Here is a 14,728-nt window from a genome sequence, read left to right on the forward strand (position 1 = left end):
TTTTATTTTGTTTTGATTTTTGTGTGATTTGCTTGATATTTAGTTGAAAAGTCAAGCTGATGTTTTTGTTTGTAGTTGGAAAACACTCCCCATTTCAGTCAGCACCTCAAGCTCCCCAGGTCAGTCACCATCTCCCTAGGTCAGTCACCATCTCCCAAGGTCAGTCACCATCTCCCCATGTCAGTCACCATCTCCCCAGGTCAGTCACCACCTCCCCAGGTCAGTCACCGCCTCCCCAGGTCAGTCACCACCTCCCCATGTCAGTCACCATCTCCCCAGGTCAGTCACCACCTCCCCATGTCAGTCACCACCTCCCCATGTCAGTCACCATCTCCCCATGTCAGTCACCATCTCCCCAGGTCAGTCACCATCTCCCCATGTCAGTCACCATCTCCCCAGGTCAGTCACAATCTCCCCATGTCAGTCGCCATCTCCCTAGGTCAGTCGCCATCTCCCTAGGTCAGTCGCCACCTCCCTAGGCCAGTCACCATCTCCCCATATCAGTCGCCATCTCCCTATGTCAGTCACCATCTCCCTAGGTCAGTCACCATCTCCCTAGGTCAGTCGCCATCTCCCCAGGTCAGTCGCCATCTCCCCAGGTCAGTCGCCATCTCCCTAGGTCAGTCGCCATCTCCCTAGGTCAGTCGCCACCTCCCTAGGCCAGTCACCATCTCCCCATATCAGTCGCCATCTCCCTATGTCAGTCACCATCTCCCTAGGTCAGTCACCATCTCCCTAGGTCAGTCGCCATCTCCCCGTGTCAGTCACCACCTCCCTAGGCCAGTCACCATCTCCCCATGTCAGTCGCCATCTCCCTATGTCAGTCACCATCTCCCCAGGTCAGTCACCACCTCCACAGGTCATTCGCCATCTCCCTAGGTCAGTCACCACCTCCCCAGGTCAGTCACCACCTCCCCATGTCAGTCATCACCTCCCTAGGACAGTCGCCAACCTCCTAGGTCAGTCGCCATCTGCCTAGGACAGTCACCATCTCCCCATGTCAGTCACCATCTCCCTATGTCAGTCACCATCTCCCCATGTCAGTTGCCATCTCCCCATGTCAGTCACCATCTTCTTAGGTCAGTCACCATCTCCCTAGGTCAGTCGCCATCTCCCCATGTCAGTCACCATCTCCCTAGGTCAGTCACCACCTCCCAGGGTCAGTCACCATCCCCCCATGTCAGTCACCATCTCCCTATGTCAGTCACCATCTCCCTAGGTCAGTCGCCATCTCCCCATGTCAGTTACCCTCTCCCCATGTCAGTCACCATCTCCCCATGTCAGTCACCACCTCCCAAGGTCAGTCACCATCTCCCTATGTCAATCACCATCTCCCTAGGTCAGTCGCCATCTCCCTATGTCAGTCACCATCTCCCCAGGTCAGTCACCACCTCCCCATGTCAGTCGCCACCTCCCTAGGTCAGTCACCACCTCCCCAGGTCATTCTCGTCTCCCCAGGTCAGTCACCATCACCCCAGGTCAGACACCACCTCCCACTAGGTCAGTGAACATCTCCTGCTCAGGTTCGCCACTACCTCCCCGCATCAGTCTCGTCTCCCGAGGTCAGTCACCACCTCCCCAGGTCAGTCACCACCTCCCCAGGTCAGTCACCATCTCCCCAGGTCAGTCACCACCTCCCTAGGTCAGTCACCATTACCCTAGGTCAGTCACCATCTCCCCAGGTCAGTCACCACCTCCCCATGTCAGTCGCCACCTTCCTAGGTCAGTCGCCACCTCCCTAGGTCAGTCACCACCTCCCCAGGTCATTCTCGTCTCCCCAGGTCAGTCACCATCACCCCAGGCCAGACACCACCTCCCACTAGGTCAGTGAACATCTCCTGCTCAGGTTCGCCACTACCTCCCCGCATCAGTCTCGTCTCCCGAGGTCAGTCAGCACCATCTCACAAGGTCACTTTTCATCACTAGGTCAGTCAAGGTGTTAGAACCTACACCGAAACGTCGCTCCTAAATGCAATAAAGAAGTTGTTCATCATATCTTATCCTGACTTAGTACTCCTACTTCTACTTGCCTCTCAAAGAAGTTACACCATGAAGTCGTCCACCTTTCTAGTAATTAGTGATTATTTTAATAATGCATTTGTAAAATCTTCATTCACACGATGTTACAATGTTGGTAAAAACTTGTGAATATAATTGAAGGGTAAATGTGTTTATCGGTGTTGTTAGCATATTTCAGCCATATCGCTGGGGACACCTCGAACTAGCTTCGCACATTGCACCTATCCTAGGAATCGAATCGGGACCTTTGGCCATTCGTCACCACTCGCCCCTTTCCGTAACATGCAAGAAGACTCGTCCCCCTATCGATGAATGTTATGTGCGAAAATATGACCAACCAATCAGAATACGCGTATGATATCAAGTTCTTCGTCAAAGAATCCCTCAGAAATAATTTTTGATTTTACATATGTCTTGCATCTAAAATATACCAAAGACACAGTTAAATGTGTTCAATCATACTGCATAATTCCGCACGTCCTGATGTGCTTTAAATTGCATCTGAAATATATATAATATATGGGGAAAATGTGTGAACCATTACGCAACGAGTTGACAATTGTTTAAGGTATGCCCGTTTGCGCTAAGACAGAACCCGGTCGCAAAAATGGCCACGAGAGGGGCACGAGTCGCTATTCGGCTCGTCCCGGAATAATACGAGTCTGTCACGAATGGACCTTTGGCATGACGATGGGCACTAAAAGTACTCATGGAAATGAAAAAAACTGTTTTGCTGGATTTAATAATCGACACAAAGCATTACGTAGATGTAAATACGAAATAACAAAACAACTGGAAAAGTACTAGTCTGGATTTGCTAGTTTTATCTCAGTGCTAAATACAAAATGTACTTTACAGGAGGTAATTTGTAGGCACTTTCAACATTCAAAAATAAAACTAAGTCCAAATTGACATGGCAGAAACAGGCCATAGGCATCATGCTAATTAGCCTGGAAAAAAAGTTATCAAAACAACAATGTTTATGTACATAATAATAATGACATGTAAGTTGTTTGAAAAGGGAACATGTTACTTTTACGTTCTGATATTTGGACGATGATTCACTATCCCACAATGCCACTAACAAATCACTAACCACTGACAAATCACATGCACGTGCGTTTCAAGCACCTGTTTTCACCTGTCGTCAAGGTGTCATAGGTGATGGACATTCACCTTGATCTACTAACACCTGGTTATGCTCAGTTTCACAATAGTCTGTTTTGTTCATATTTTTACACACTTTTACGTGTAAAAAGACATAAAAACCTTTGATACGCTGTATTTGTGACAAGGGCCAATTAGAACATATGAGTTGTTTGAATATTTATATATTTTGTATATTAACTGCATTTATTTAAAATCTGAGATCGAAAAAACAGGGTTTTTTTCATTTCCGTGAGTACATTAATCTCTGGCTTCTTTCCGGCTGTCTAACACAAGCCGATCGGGCTCACTATCTGCTGTGTTTGTTTGCTGGTTAACGCCGCACTCAAAATTCCAGCTATATGACGGCGGTCTGTAAATAATCGAGTCTGAACCAGACAATCCAGTGAGTGACATCATGAGCATCGATTTACACAATTGGATTTATTTTTAATTTTTTTGACATACATCAACCAAGTCAGTGAGCCTAACCACCCGATCCTCTTAGTTAGTCGCCTCTTACTACAAGCATAGTCGCCTTTTACGGCAAGAATGGGTTGCTAAAGACATATTCTACTTCGGATCTTCACGGGTCCTATCTGCTGCGAGTCGATTTGCTTCTAACGCAACTGAGCGTAACAAGAGACTGGGTCACTTTCTGTCAGGACACCGTGAATAAACTTTGGTGCACGATCTCAACGCATGTCTGAACACTGATTGGTTACCCGTGATCTATGAAGATTTCGATATTATCAAGGGCGCATGTTAAGTAATTTCTTTAACCCCAAAAAAAGAAGGACGGAAACTCATCGGATGTGGTTATTTGGAAATACCCCTGATAGTTATTATTTAATAAAGTATCACGGCAGTGAAAGCATTTTCGGATTTCGGATTGTGTGGATAATACGATTACTACCCCCTTGTTGTTATCCCTGTTGCATGGTATAACCCCACGCCTGTGTATTTGTCATCATTCGCTTGATGCTCAGTTAATGAATTTATTACAGGGTAATTAGTGGTAGCATCACTACCTGACAAAGGTTCCCATTTGGCATTTCTTGTTTCATGTTAATTATTCACTTAAGAGTGAAGTGGGGTGAAAAAATAATGTATGTTATGTAATATGCACGTGACAGCGCAGCAAGGGAGTTGAGTTACATAAACAATATCCATCAAAGGATTAACCGAAAATTCGATGATTGATTAACCACTGTTATCTTGCAAAGTCGATTTGTCGAAAGTAAGTGTTTACATGTGAAGGTTTACTAAAGCAGACGGAATACACCAATACCTGGGCGTTAAGTGTGTTTGTAGGAGTGTATATGTTACAGTCAATGTGTAAAATGTGATTCACTCATACAATTTCTAAAATGTCAAATTGACTGAAGAATCTATCTATTTATTTAGCAGATTGACTAAAAAAATATTAAGACGTTCAAAGGAGCTTCAGAAATCACAATATACTAACAGTGCAAGGTTTGGAAGCCAAAAAAATTAGTAATGTACTTTTACTTTCGTTTTCTTTTAATCCTATCAATTTCTGTGTCTGGGTGATGAAATTAAACAGGAAAAAATAAAACACATGGACGGATATATCAGTCAATTTGTAAACTAACTGAATATTTTGGCGTTTAATAAACTGCCATAGTCATTTTACACATGGCGATAAAAAAGCAATGCTCAGGTGAAATGTTTGTTAAAATTCAAAATAGTGTAGACGAAAATCGCACAATACCAATCCAGTGACTTGACACCGTTACCTATGCTACCCCCCAAAGAAATATACCATATATACCCTATATATACTATATTACTTCCAAGACAAAACTGTTCATTTTACTGATCAATGTGACGATACGCCCTTAAACGATGAGCCGACTTTTCGTTTCTGACTCTTACCAAAACAAATGTCAGGGTTGATGCTTGCGTTGTACGTGTATTTGCATGCAGCATCGTCACGTGATGTCATGGTTCCAAGTCGACACTCACTTCCGTTGCGCGAGTTTATGGTGCGCGTTAATGCAAGCAGACGTGCCGTTAGGTGTCAAACTACATTCCAAGAGGCAGGTGAGAATTAAAAAACTGAAACTTAAAACTTAAAAAACTTAAAACTGAGATGAATACATTTTATTACAGGTGTTTTTAATGTTCACGGGGGCGGTTGGGTAGCCTAGTGGTTAAAGCGTTCACCCGTCACGCCGAATACTCGGGTTCGAATCCCGACGTGGGTACAATGTGTGAAGGCCATTTCTGGTGTCCCCCGCCGTGATATTGCTGGAATATTGCTAAAAGGGGCGTAAACCCAAACTCACTCACTCACGCTATTCTATACGTTCTTCTATGAATGCTCTGTTGTCTATTTTACACTGGGTGTGAATAATGAAGACTGCTCTTGCACGAATTACGATTTTCAGCATGACTTCTTGCCCTGCTGTGTGTTTTGATATAGTGAGTGAGTTGGGTTTAACAGTATTCCAGTTATATCACGGCATGTCAGCTTAATGTGGGAGGAAAGCCCCAAGTGATGCATGTCTCAGACGTTTACCACTTCAGTGAAACCCACGAGCACGGGTATGGTGCCGACACACCACCATCCAGAGACAGAAATTGATAGGATTAAAAGAAAACGAATCGGGGCTAACCGGGATTCGAACCCATAATCATTGGTTTCTGGCGTGTCAAAGGGACGCAACTCTGCACAGCGAATCGCGGCGCCTTAGACGACTGGGCCACACGTGCCCCCTGTTTTGAGATAACATTGACAATAACCATAATTTGGCATAAGGGAAGTGCATGTAAGAACAATCTATTTGTCCCTTAGCTATATTCAGCAAACTATTTGGTTATAATCTTTCCCTGATAATACAGACCCTGAAACAAATATATCTAATATAACCCACGTACGTCAATAAAAGGTTGGCAAGTCTAGAATACTGCAGTTTCAGTTGTTTCGACTGTTTACGTTAGCCTAGTAACGTGTTGATCAGGTGTAAAACATTCTATGGTTAAATCTAATTTCAAGTGTATGCTTTCTTTTGCCCTTTTACCCGTGAAGATGCGGGTTAGAATAGGTATTCAGCATTTTTGCCGTGAAAGAGACTGTGCCTGTCGTTAGATGCGACTACCGGGATCGGGTAGTCAGGCTCGCTGACTTGGTAAATGCATGTCATTGTATCCCAATTGCGTGGAACGATGCCCACGATGTCAGTCACTGGATTGTCTGTTCTAGACTCGATTATTTACAGACCGCCGCCATACAGCTGGAACATTGCTGATTGCGGCGTAAAACAACAAACAAAGTTCACAAACCCGGCGGTTTAGGATCCCGGTCCCAGGAGAGACTGACATGAGATGTTTCCTAACAGTAAAACCATTTGGCTTTCAGGGGGAGTGGTTGTATTGGTTTTAAATCAGGATTTTTTTAGGAGCTCAATTATTTTTCCAGCAAACACAGGTGCTCAATTTAATAAATAAATAACATACGGAAATGTATCTTTGGACACTTTAAAATTGTCTGCAGGGAAGGGCTCACTATTTGTTTTACTACAATGCATGGCACAGGTAATTGTTTGTCTGAATGCATGGAATTGCGGGATTGAGTGCGTGGTGTTAATTTGAAGAACTTTAGAATATTCTGCTGATTTGGTTTGATAATGCACAGATCAATTCATGTACCAGGATTGAGAATATAAATTAACTGTATTCCTGCGTCACCTCCAAGTTCCCTGCGTCAGTCACCACCACCCCCTGCGTCAGTCACCACCACCCCTTGCGTCAGTCACTGCCACCTCCCTGCGTCAGTCACCACCATCCCCTGCGTCAGTCACTCTCCAGGTCAGTCACAGGTCTCATATCAAGGCACACGATGACAAACGACACTGCCTGGTGTGTCCCATGGATTTCCAGCGTGACGTTCCCTCACACAAGACAAGGCATCATTAGCATCATAGTTTATTCACACTATGTACATCACACTATACAACGCCTACCTCGATTATCCAGTGCATCCTACCTCAATTCTATTATTACATATACGACCCGCGAATAACCGGGTAGAGTGTCGGTCTTTAGGAACCCATAAAAGGCGACTATGCTTTTCGTAAGAGGCAACTGACGCGATAGGACCAGTGAAGATGCGGCGTAGTATAGGTCTTCAGCAACCCATGCTTGCCGTAAAAGGCGACTATGCTTGTCGTAAGAGGCGACTAACGGGATCGGGTGGTCAAGATGACTTGGTTGATAAATGTTATCGTATCCTAATGGCGTAGATCGATGCTCATGATATCAATCACTGGATTGTTTGGTCCAAACTCGATTATTTACAGACCGCCGTCATATATAGCGGGGATATTGCTGAGTGTGGCGTTAAACAACAAACAAATAAACATTAAATACATCTCGGACCCATTTCCCTTTGTTTTAGTCCGGTCCAGTCATTGGAGCAAACATTCTTTATTTCAATCATGGCGGCATTTCATGGTTCACCTTTATGAATGTTGTGTAATAGCAGTTTTCTGTTCGATTACATAAATCGAAGGCTCATGAACAAGAGTAAATATGTGCTAAGTTAGTGATAGGAGAGACTGAACTGGTGACGTCCATACGGAGCTGTAGTGGCAAACAGCATTCCAGTTATGCCACGGGGTGTCAGCTTGAGGAAAGCCCGAAGTTAAGATGGTTAGTGAGTGAGTTGGGTTTAACGCCGCTTTTAACAGTATTCCAGTTACATCACGGCGTGTCACCTTAATATGGGAGGAAAGCCCGAAGTGATGCAGGTCTCAGACGTATGGTGCTGACAAACCTAGAAACATAATTGGGGCGAACCGGGATTCGAACCCACAATCATAGGTTTCTGGCGTGTCCCAGGGACGCAACCCTGCACAGCGAAACGCGGCGCCTTAGACGACTGGGCCACCCGTGCCCCCAGTTAAAATAGAATGAAAATGGGTTTAACGTCGCGTCGTAGGTTATTGCATTTATATAACGACGCGCATGTACGTTTGTGTGGCTGCTTGTACTAGTCCTGACTGATACCGATTTATAGTGCTAGCTCACTGAGATACCACCCTGCAGTTTAACATGAATACCCCACTCAGACACAGTATACTGACTCATAGTCTACCAGTCCTTGTTTTACCCCTTTAATGCCAAGCGCCAGATAATGTTACAACAAGTACTATCTTTTAACGTCTTTTGGTATGACGCGGCGGACGCTCTACCACTAGACCACGGAGGCTGTCAGATTATACACTGGATCATTGAGGTTGACAACGGAGGGGTCACTAGATGATGATGGACAGCATGTAGTGTTGCAGACTGTGATACAAGTACACACAGAGGATATGCGATAACATTCACCGGTGTATAACAGTTCATAACAGACGATAACACGGTCACTCTGGCTTCAGTATGGTATAACTAGAGGTACAGCACTACCGGCATAGAAACACAAAATGAAATGAATTTTCACTTTGACACTAGGAAGAGAAGTGATAGCAATGTTTATGTTGATCTGTAAACTGCATCTGTAGAGGGACACACTGTATGGGGGTTCATCTGTTAGCTACCACTGACAAGATTCGGTGTCAGCTCAATGGCCCGTTTGTGTTCCTGTACTGTTCATCTGTTCTCAAGATGTTTAGTTCTCACTGTTCATCTGTTGTCAGGATGTTAGTTCTGACTGTTCATCTGTTGGTAGGATGTTAGTTCTGACTGTTCATCTGTTGTCAGGATGTTTAGTTCTGACTGTTCATCTGTTGTCAGGATGTTAGTTCTGACTGTTCATCTGTTGTCAGGATGTTAGTTCTGATTGTTAATCTGTTGTCAGGATGTTAGTTCTGACTTCATCTGTTGGCAGGATGTTAGTTCTGACTTTTCATCTGTTGTCAGAATGTTAGTTCTGACTGTTCATCTGTTGTCAGGATGTTAGTTCTGACAGTTCATCTGTTGTCAGGATGTTAGTTCTGACTGTTCATCTGTTGTCAGGATGTTAGTTCTGACAGTTCATCTGTTGTCAGGATGTTAGTTCTGACAGTTCATCTGTTGTCAGGATATTAGTTCTGACTGTTCATCTGTTGTCAGGATGTTAGTTTTGACTGTTCATCTGTTGGTAGGATGTTAGTTCTGATTGTTCATCTGTTGTCAGGATGTTAGTTCTGACTGTTCATCTGTTGTCAGGATGTTAGTTCTGACTGTTCATCTGTTGGTAGGATGTTAGTTCTGATTGTTCATCTGTTGTCAGGATGTTAGTTCTGACTGTTCATCTGTTGTCAGGATGTTAGTTCTGACTGTTCATCTGTTGTCAGGATGTTAGTTCTGACTGTTCATCTGTTGTCAGAATGTTAGTTCTGACTGTTCATCTGTTGGCAGGATGTTAGTTCTGACTGTTCATTTGTTGTCAGGATGTTAGTTCTGACTGTTCATCTGTTGGCAGAATGTTAGTTCTGACTGTTCATCTGTTGGCAGGATGTTAGTTCTGATTGTTAATTTGTTGTCAGGATGTTAGTTCTGACTGTTCATCTGTTGGCAGAATGTTAGTTCTGACTGTTTATCTGTTGTCAGAATGTTAGTTCTGACTGTTCATCTGTTGTCTGGATGTTAGTTCTGACAGTTCATCTGTTGTCAGGATGTTTGTTCTGACAGTTCATCTGTTGGCAGGATGTTAGTTCTGACTGTTCATCTGTTGTCAGGGTGTTAGTTCTGACTGTTCATCTGTTGTCAGGGTGTTAGTTCTGACAGTTCATCTGTTGTCAGAATGTTAGTTCTGACTGTTCATCTGTTGTCAGAATGTTAGTTCTGACTGTTCATCTGTTGTCAGGATGTTAGTTCTGACAGTTCATCTGTTGTCAGGATGTTAAGTTCTGTCAGTTCATCTGTTGGCAGGATGTTAGTTCTGACAGTTCATCTGTTGGCAGGATGTTAGTTCTGACTGTTCATCTGTTGTCAGGATGTTTAGTTTTGACTGATCGTCTGTTGTCAGGATGAGTAGTTCTGACAGTTCATCTGTTCCAAAGACGTTTAGTTCTGACTGTTCATGTGTTCTCATGGTGTGTCCGATTCTGTTTCCATTAATAATAATTGGAAAGATAGATACAAAGTAGAGCTTCTTCGTGCCTTATTGGACCAAGCATACATTGTCCATAAGTTGTCTTAGAGCTATAGGGGCGGTGGAGTAGCCTAGTGGTTAAAGCCGAAGTCCCGGGTTCGATTCCCCAATGTGTAAATCCCATTTCTGCTCTTCCCCTGCCATGATATTGCTGGAATATTGCTAAAAGCGGCGTAAAACCACCCTCACTTTGGTGAGTGGACGTTAGAGGTAAAGTCGCTTTTTGGAATAAGAACCGGGAAGGTATTCACAATCATATGTCAAAATAATCACGACATGAATATTTGTTTCCTTGGCAAAGGGATCACTGTGACACGATCAAAAGCCTGTTTCAAGACTGAGGGACTTGTGTAGGGGGGGCTTATTTCCAGATAAATGACCATGAATAATTTTTTTCTTCTCGTGAGCACACAAAGTAACTTAAGTGTGTTTCAAGGAGGGACAACTTAATGTAGGACCATGGGCTTATTTGAAGAAAGATGATGTTTAATGTGTGTGTTTCAAGGCAGAGAGGGAATACAAGTATATATAGAACCATGGGCTAATGCTAAGATAGATGCTGTTTGGTTCAGGACAATTGGGACCTACAGTTCTTATTATAGATGATACGTAAGAATAACGTGTTGAGACAAAGTCACTTGACTGTATGTGCTACACAATCTTCCATTGCATGACACAGGAGTCGCGCCCGCCGATGGTGAGGACGTACTTGCCGCTGGGGGAGAACCTCACGGTCTGGACGTTCAGGTGGCATTTGTAGGTGTGGCTGAAAGCCTGCAACATGCACATAAACAGATATATGTCATCAGAGCTACATATAAGCTGCGTATTTGCGAAAATACTCTCCAAAAGTATTCAAAACCCAAGTACTTTCAATTAAATAGCGTACAGAAACGCATGCATTCATGGATGCATCAGCATGCGTACATCTTCCCGAGGCAAGAGAGTTAACTGACTTTAAAAGTCCAGTGGAAAGTGGACTTTTATAGTCAGTAAACTCACTTGCCTCGGGAAGATGGCATGCGTACAATGGAGCTAATTTCCGCAACGCAATTACGAGCTAATACGCTTTCCGAGTCAAGCCTATTGTTAGAACCGTCATACATGTATACATCCAAAACATTTTTTTAAATCTCAAAATGTTAACCAACAGAGTGATGATACCATTTTCGATCTGTCCGATCTATTTTCCCATTCCGCATTTCACTGCGTTAGAACGTTGATCCATTCCCGTGTAGTAGGAAGTCATTGTTGGGAAAGGCCCGTGAAGATCCAGGTAGAATAGGTCTTCAGCAACCCCCCCCCCCCCCCCCCCTTCAGCAACCCATGCTTGTCTCCCCCCGTGAAGATCCGGGGTAGAATAGGTCTTCAGCAACCCATGCATGTCTCCCCCCCCCCCCCCCGTGAAGATCCGGAGTAGAATAGGTCTTCAGCAACCCATGCTTGCCGTAAAAAGCGACTATGCTTGTCGTAAGAGGCGACTAACGGGATCGGGTGGTCAGGCTCGCTGACTTGGTTGATGCATGTCATCGATCCCAATTGCGTGGATCGATGTTCATGATGTCAATCACTGGATTGTCTGGTCCAGACTCGATTATTTACAAACCGCCGTCATATAGCTGGAATATTGCTGAGTGCGGCGTTAAACAACAAACAACAACATTGTTGTGAAAACATGTGACTAGTTTTGTTTTCATAATATGTTGGTTTTCTACTTGTTTTTTATATGACATAAATATTTAAACTGAAATGTGTCATACTCCCACTCCCGATGCTGACGGTACCCCACGTATCGAGGGCAGCTGTACAACAACCACGTGCTCGTTCATTTACATGGTATTCGTGAATACAACCAATCTTATTAAAATCAGATCTGAGCTCCAGCAACCACCATACAAAGATCTGAGGGCATCCCATTACGGGTCACGTCAGAACGAACTTTCATCCGACCAATCAGCGAGTCGCTTACCAGATCGGTGAAGTGACAGTCGAAGTGCGTTTTCTAATCATGCAACCTCGGAAAAAGGATAACACGGGTATTCCGAACGACAATTACAGGATGAACGACGCATCCCGTCAAAATCATCTGGGTTAAATATTTGAAACGTAAGAAGCTGTCCATAGCCCATGGCAAGTACTGCCGTACAATTTCGGCCATCTATTAGACATTCCAGGATGTCCTATTGTTAATTTTCAAATTAATATATTTGTCAAAGCATAATCTCGAATGGAACACGCCAGTTTGGAACTAGTGCCGTAAAGCTGGAAAAAGCTCAGCCTGGATCCCTGGGTATGCTGCGCTGGCGCTACACTGACCCAGGCAATGACTGCACAATGGCCACCTCCACTAGACGAACAAAAGCTGGAATTCTGATTGGCTAATGTCGTCTTCTTGTTAGTCATTTTATTGGTCGGTCTAAGTTAGCAACGTGAACTATAATGGAATGTCCCCAGAACTTTGTTTAGCGGTAGCGGGAACTAAGATCTGATTTCAAGGAGATTGTGGACACCACCTACCCCATCTTTATGACATGGGTATCTGAAGAGGCTAAGGCAGCCGTTGTTATCTCCCATGGCGATGACGGTCTTGTTGGGGTTGACGTCTATGGTGTTGACAGTCGCCTCCTTTGCCTGCTTGGAGGACCAAATACCTGGTGAACATAGAGAGCATGTCAACACACCATACCCAAAACATACCTGGTCAACACAGACACACCTGAGTGACACAGACACACCTAGACACACCTGGTCAACACAGACACACCCGGTCAACACAAACACACCTGGTCAACACAAACACACCTGGTCAACACAGACACACCTGGTCAACACAGACACACCTAGACACACCTGGTCAACACAGACACACCCGGTCAACACAAACACACCTGGTCAACACAGACACACCTGTTTAACACAAACACACCTGGTCAACACAAACACACCTGAGTGACACAGACACACCTGGTCAACACAAACACACCCGGTCAACACAGACACACCTGGTCAACACAAACACACACCTGGTCAACACAGACACACCTGGTCAACACACACACTCCTGGTCAACACCGACACACCTGGTCAACACAAACACACCTGGTCAACACAAACATACCTGGTCAACACAGACACACCTGGTCAACACAAACACCCTGTACACAAACACACCTGGTCAACACAAACACACCTGGTCAACACAAACATACCTGGTCAACACAGACACACCTGTTTAACACAAACACACCTGGTCAACACAAACACACCTGGTTAACACAAACACCTGGTTAACACAAACACACCTGGACAACACAAACACACCTGGTCAACGCAAACACACCTGGTCAACACAAACACACCTGGTCAACACAAACACACCTGGACAACACAAACACACCTGGTCAACACAGACACACCTGGTCAACACAAACACACACCTGGTCAACACAGACACACCTGGTCAACACAATCACACCTGGTCAACACAAACACACCTGGTCAACACAAACACACCTGGACAACACAAACACACCTGGTCAACACAGACACACCTGGTCAACACAAACACACACCTGGTCAACACAATCACACCTGGACAACACAAACACACCTGGTTAACACAAACACACCTGGTTAACACAAACACCTGGTTAACACAAACACACCTGGACAACACAAACACACCTGGTCAACACAAACACACCTGGTCAACACAAACACACCTGGTCAAGGCAAACACACCTGGACAACACAGACACACCTGGGTAAAACAAACACACCTGGGTAACACAAACATACCTGGTTAACACAAACACACCTGGTCAACACAAACACACCTGGTTAACACAAACACACCTGGTCAACACAAACACACCTGGTTAACACAAACACCTGGTTAACACAAACACACCTGGACAACACAAACACACCTGGTCAACGCAAACACACCTGGTCAACACAAACACACCTGGTCAACACAAACACACCTGGTCAACACAGACACACCTGGTCAACACAAACACACACCTGGTCAACACAGACACACCTGGTCAACACAATCACACCTGGTCAACACAGACACACCTGGTCAACGCAAACACACACCTGGTCAACACAAACACACCTGGTCAACACAAACACACCTGGACAACACAAACACACACCTGGTCAACACAGACACACCTGGTCAACACAATCACACCTGGTCAACACAAACACACCTGGTCAACACAAACACACCTGGACAACACAAACACACCTGGTCAACACAGACACACCTGGTCAACACAAACACACACCTGGTCAACACAATCACACCTGGACAACACAAACACACCTGGTTAACACAAACACACCTGGTTAACACAGACACACCTGGTCAACACAAACATACCTGGTCAACACAAACACACCTGGTCAACACAATCACACCTGGTCAACACAGACACACCTGGTCAA

At 44.6% G+C, this 14,728-nt stretch overlaps 1 protein-coding gene across 1 annotated transcript in view; it reads right to left on the reverse strand.

The window, feature by feature from the left end:
• Nucleotides 1–10,711: 10,711 nt before the first annotated feature.
• Nucleotides 10,712–14,728, reverse strand: part of LOC139460773 (echinoderm microtubule-associated protein-like 2) — a 41,260-nt gene continuing 37,243 nt past the window's right edge. Inside the window, exons 26-27 of the mRNA XM_071242243.1 lie at nucleotides 12,788–12,921; nucleotides 10,712–11,044 (exon numbers count right to left, since the gene is read on the reverse strand). Of these exons, the coding sequence (XP_071098344.1) occupies nucleotides 10,922–11,044; nucleotides 12,788–12,921 (257 nt within the window). The 3' untranslated portion in view covers nucleotides 10,712–10,921. The remainder of the gene's footprint in view (nucleotides 11,045–12,787; nucleotides 12,922–14,728) is intronic.

This window comes from Haliotis cracherodii, unplaced genomic scaffold (assembly GCF_022045235.1).
Source record: "Haliotis cracherodii isolate W230 unplaced genomic scaffold, xgHalCrac1.p SCAF_14, whole genome shotgun sequence".
In the NCBI taxonomy this organism is placed as follows: domain Eukaryota; kingdom Metazoa; phylum Mollusca; class Gastropoda; order Lepetellida; family Haliotidae; genus Haliotis; species Haliotis cracherodii.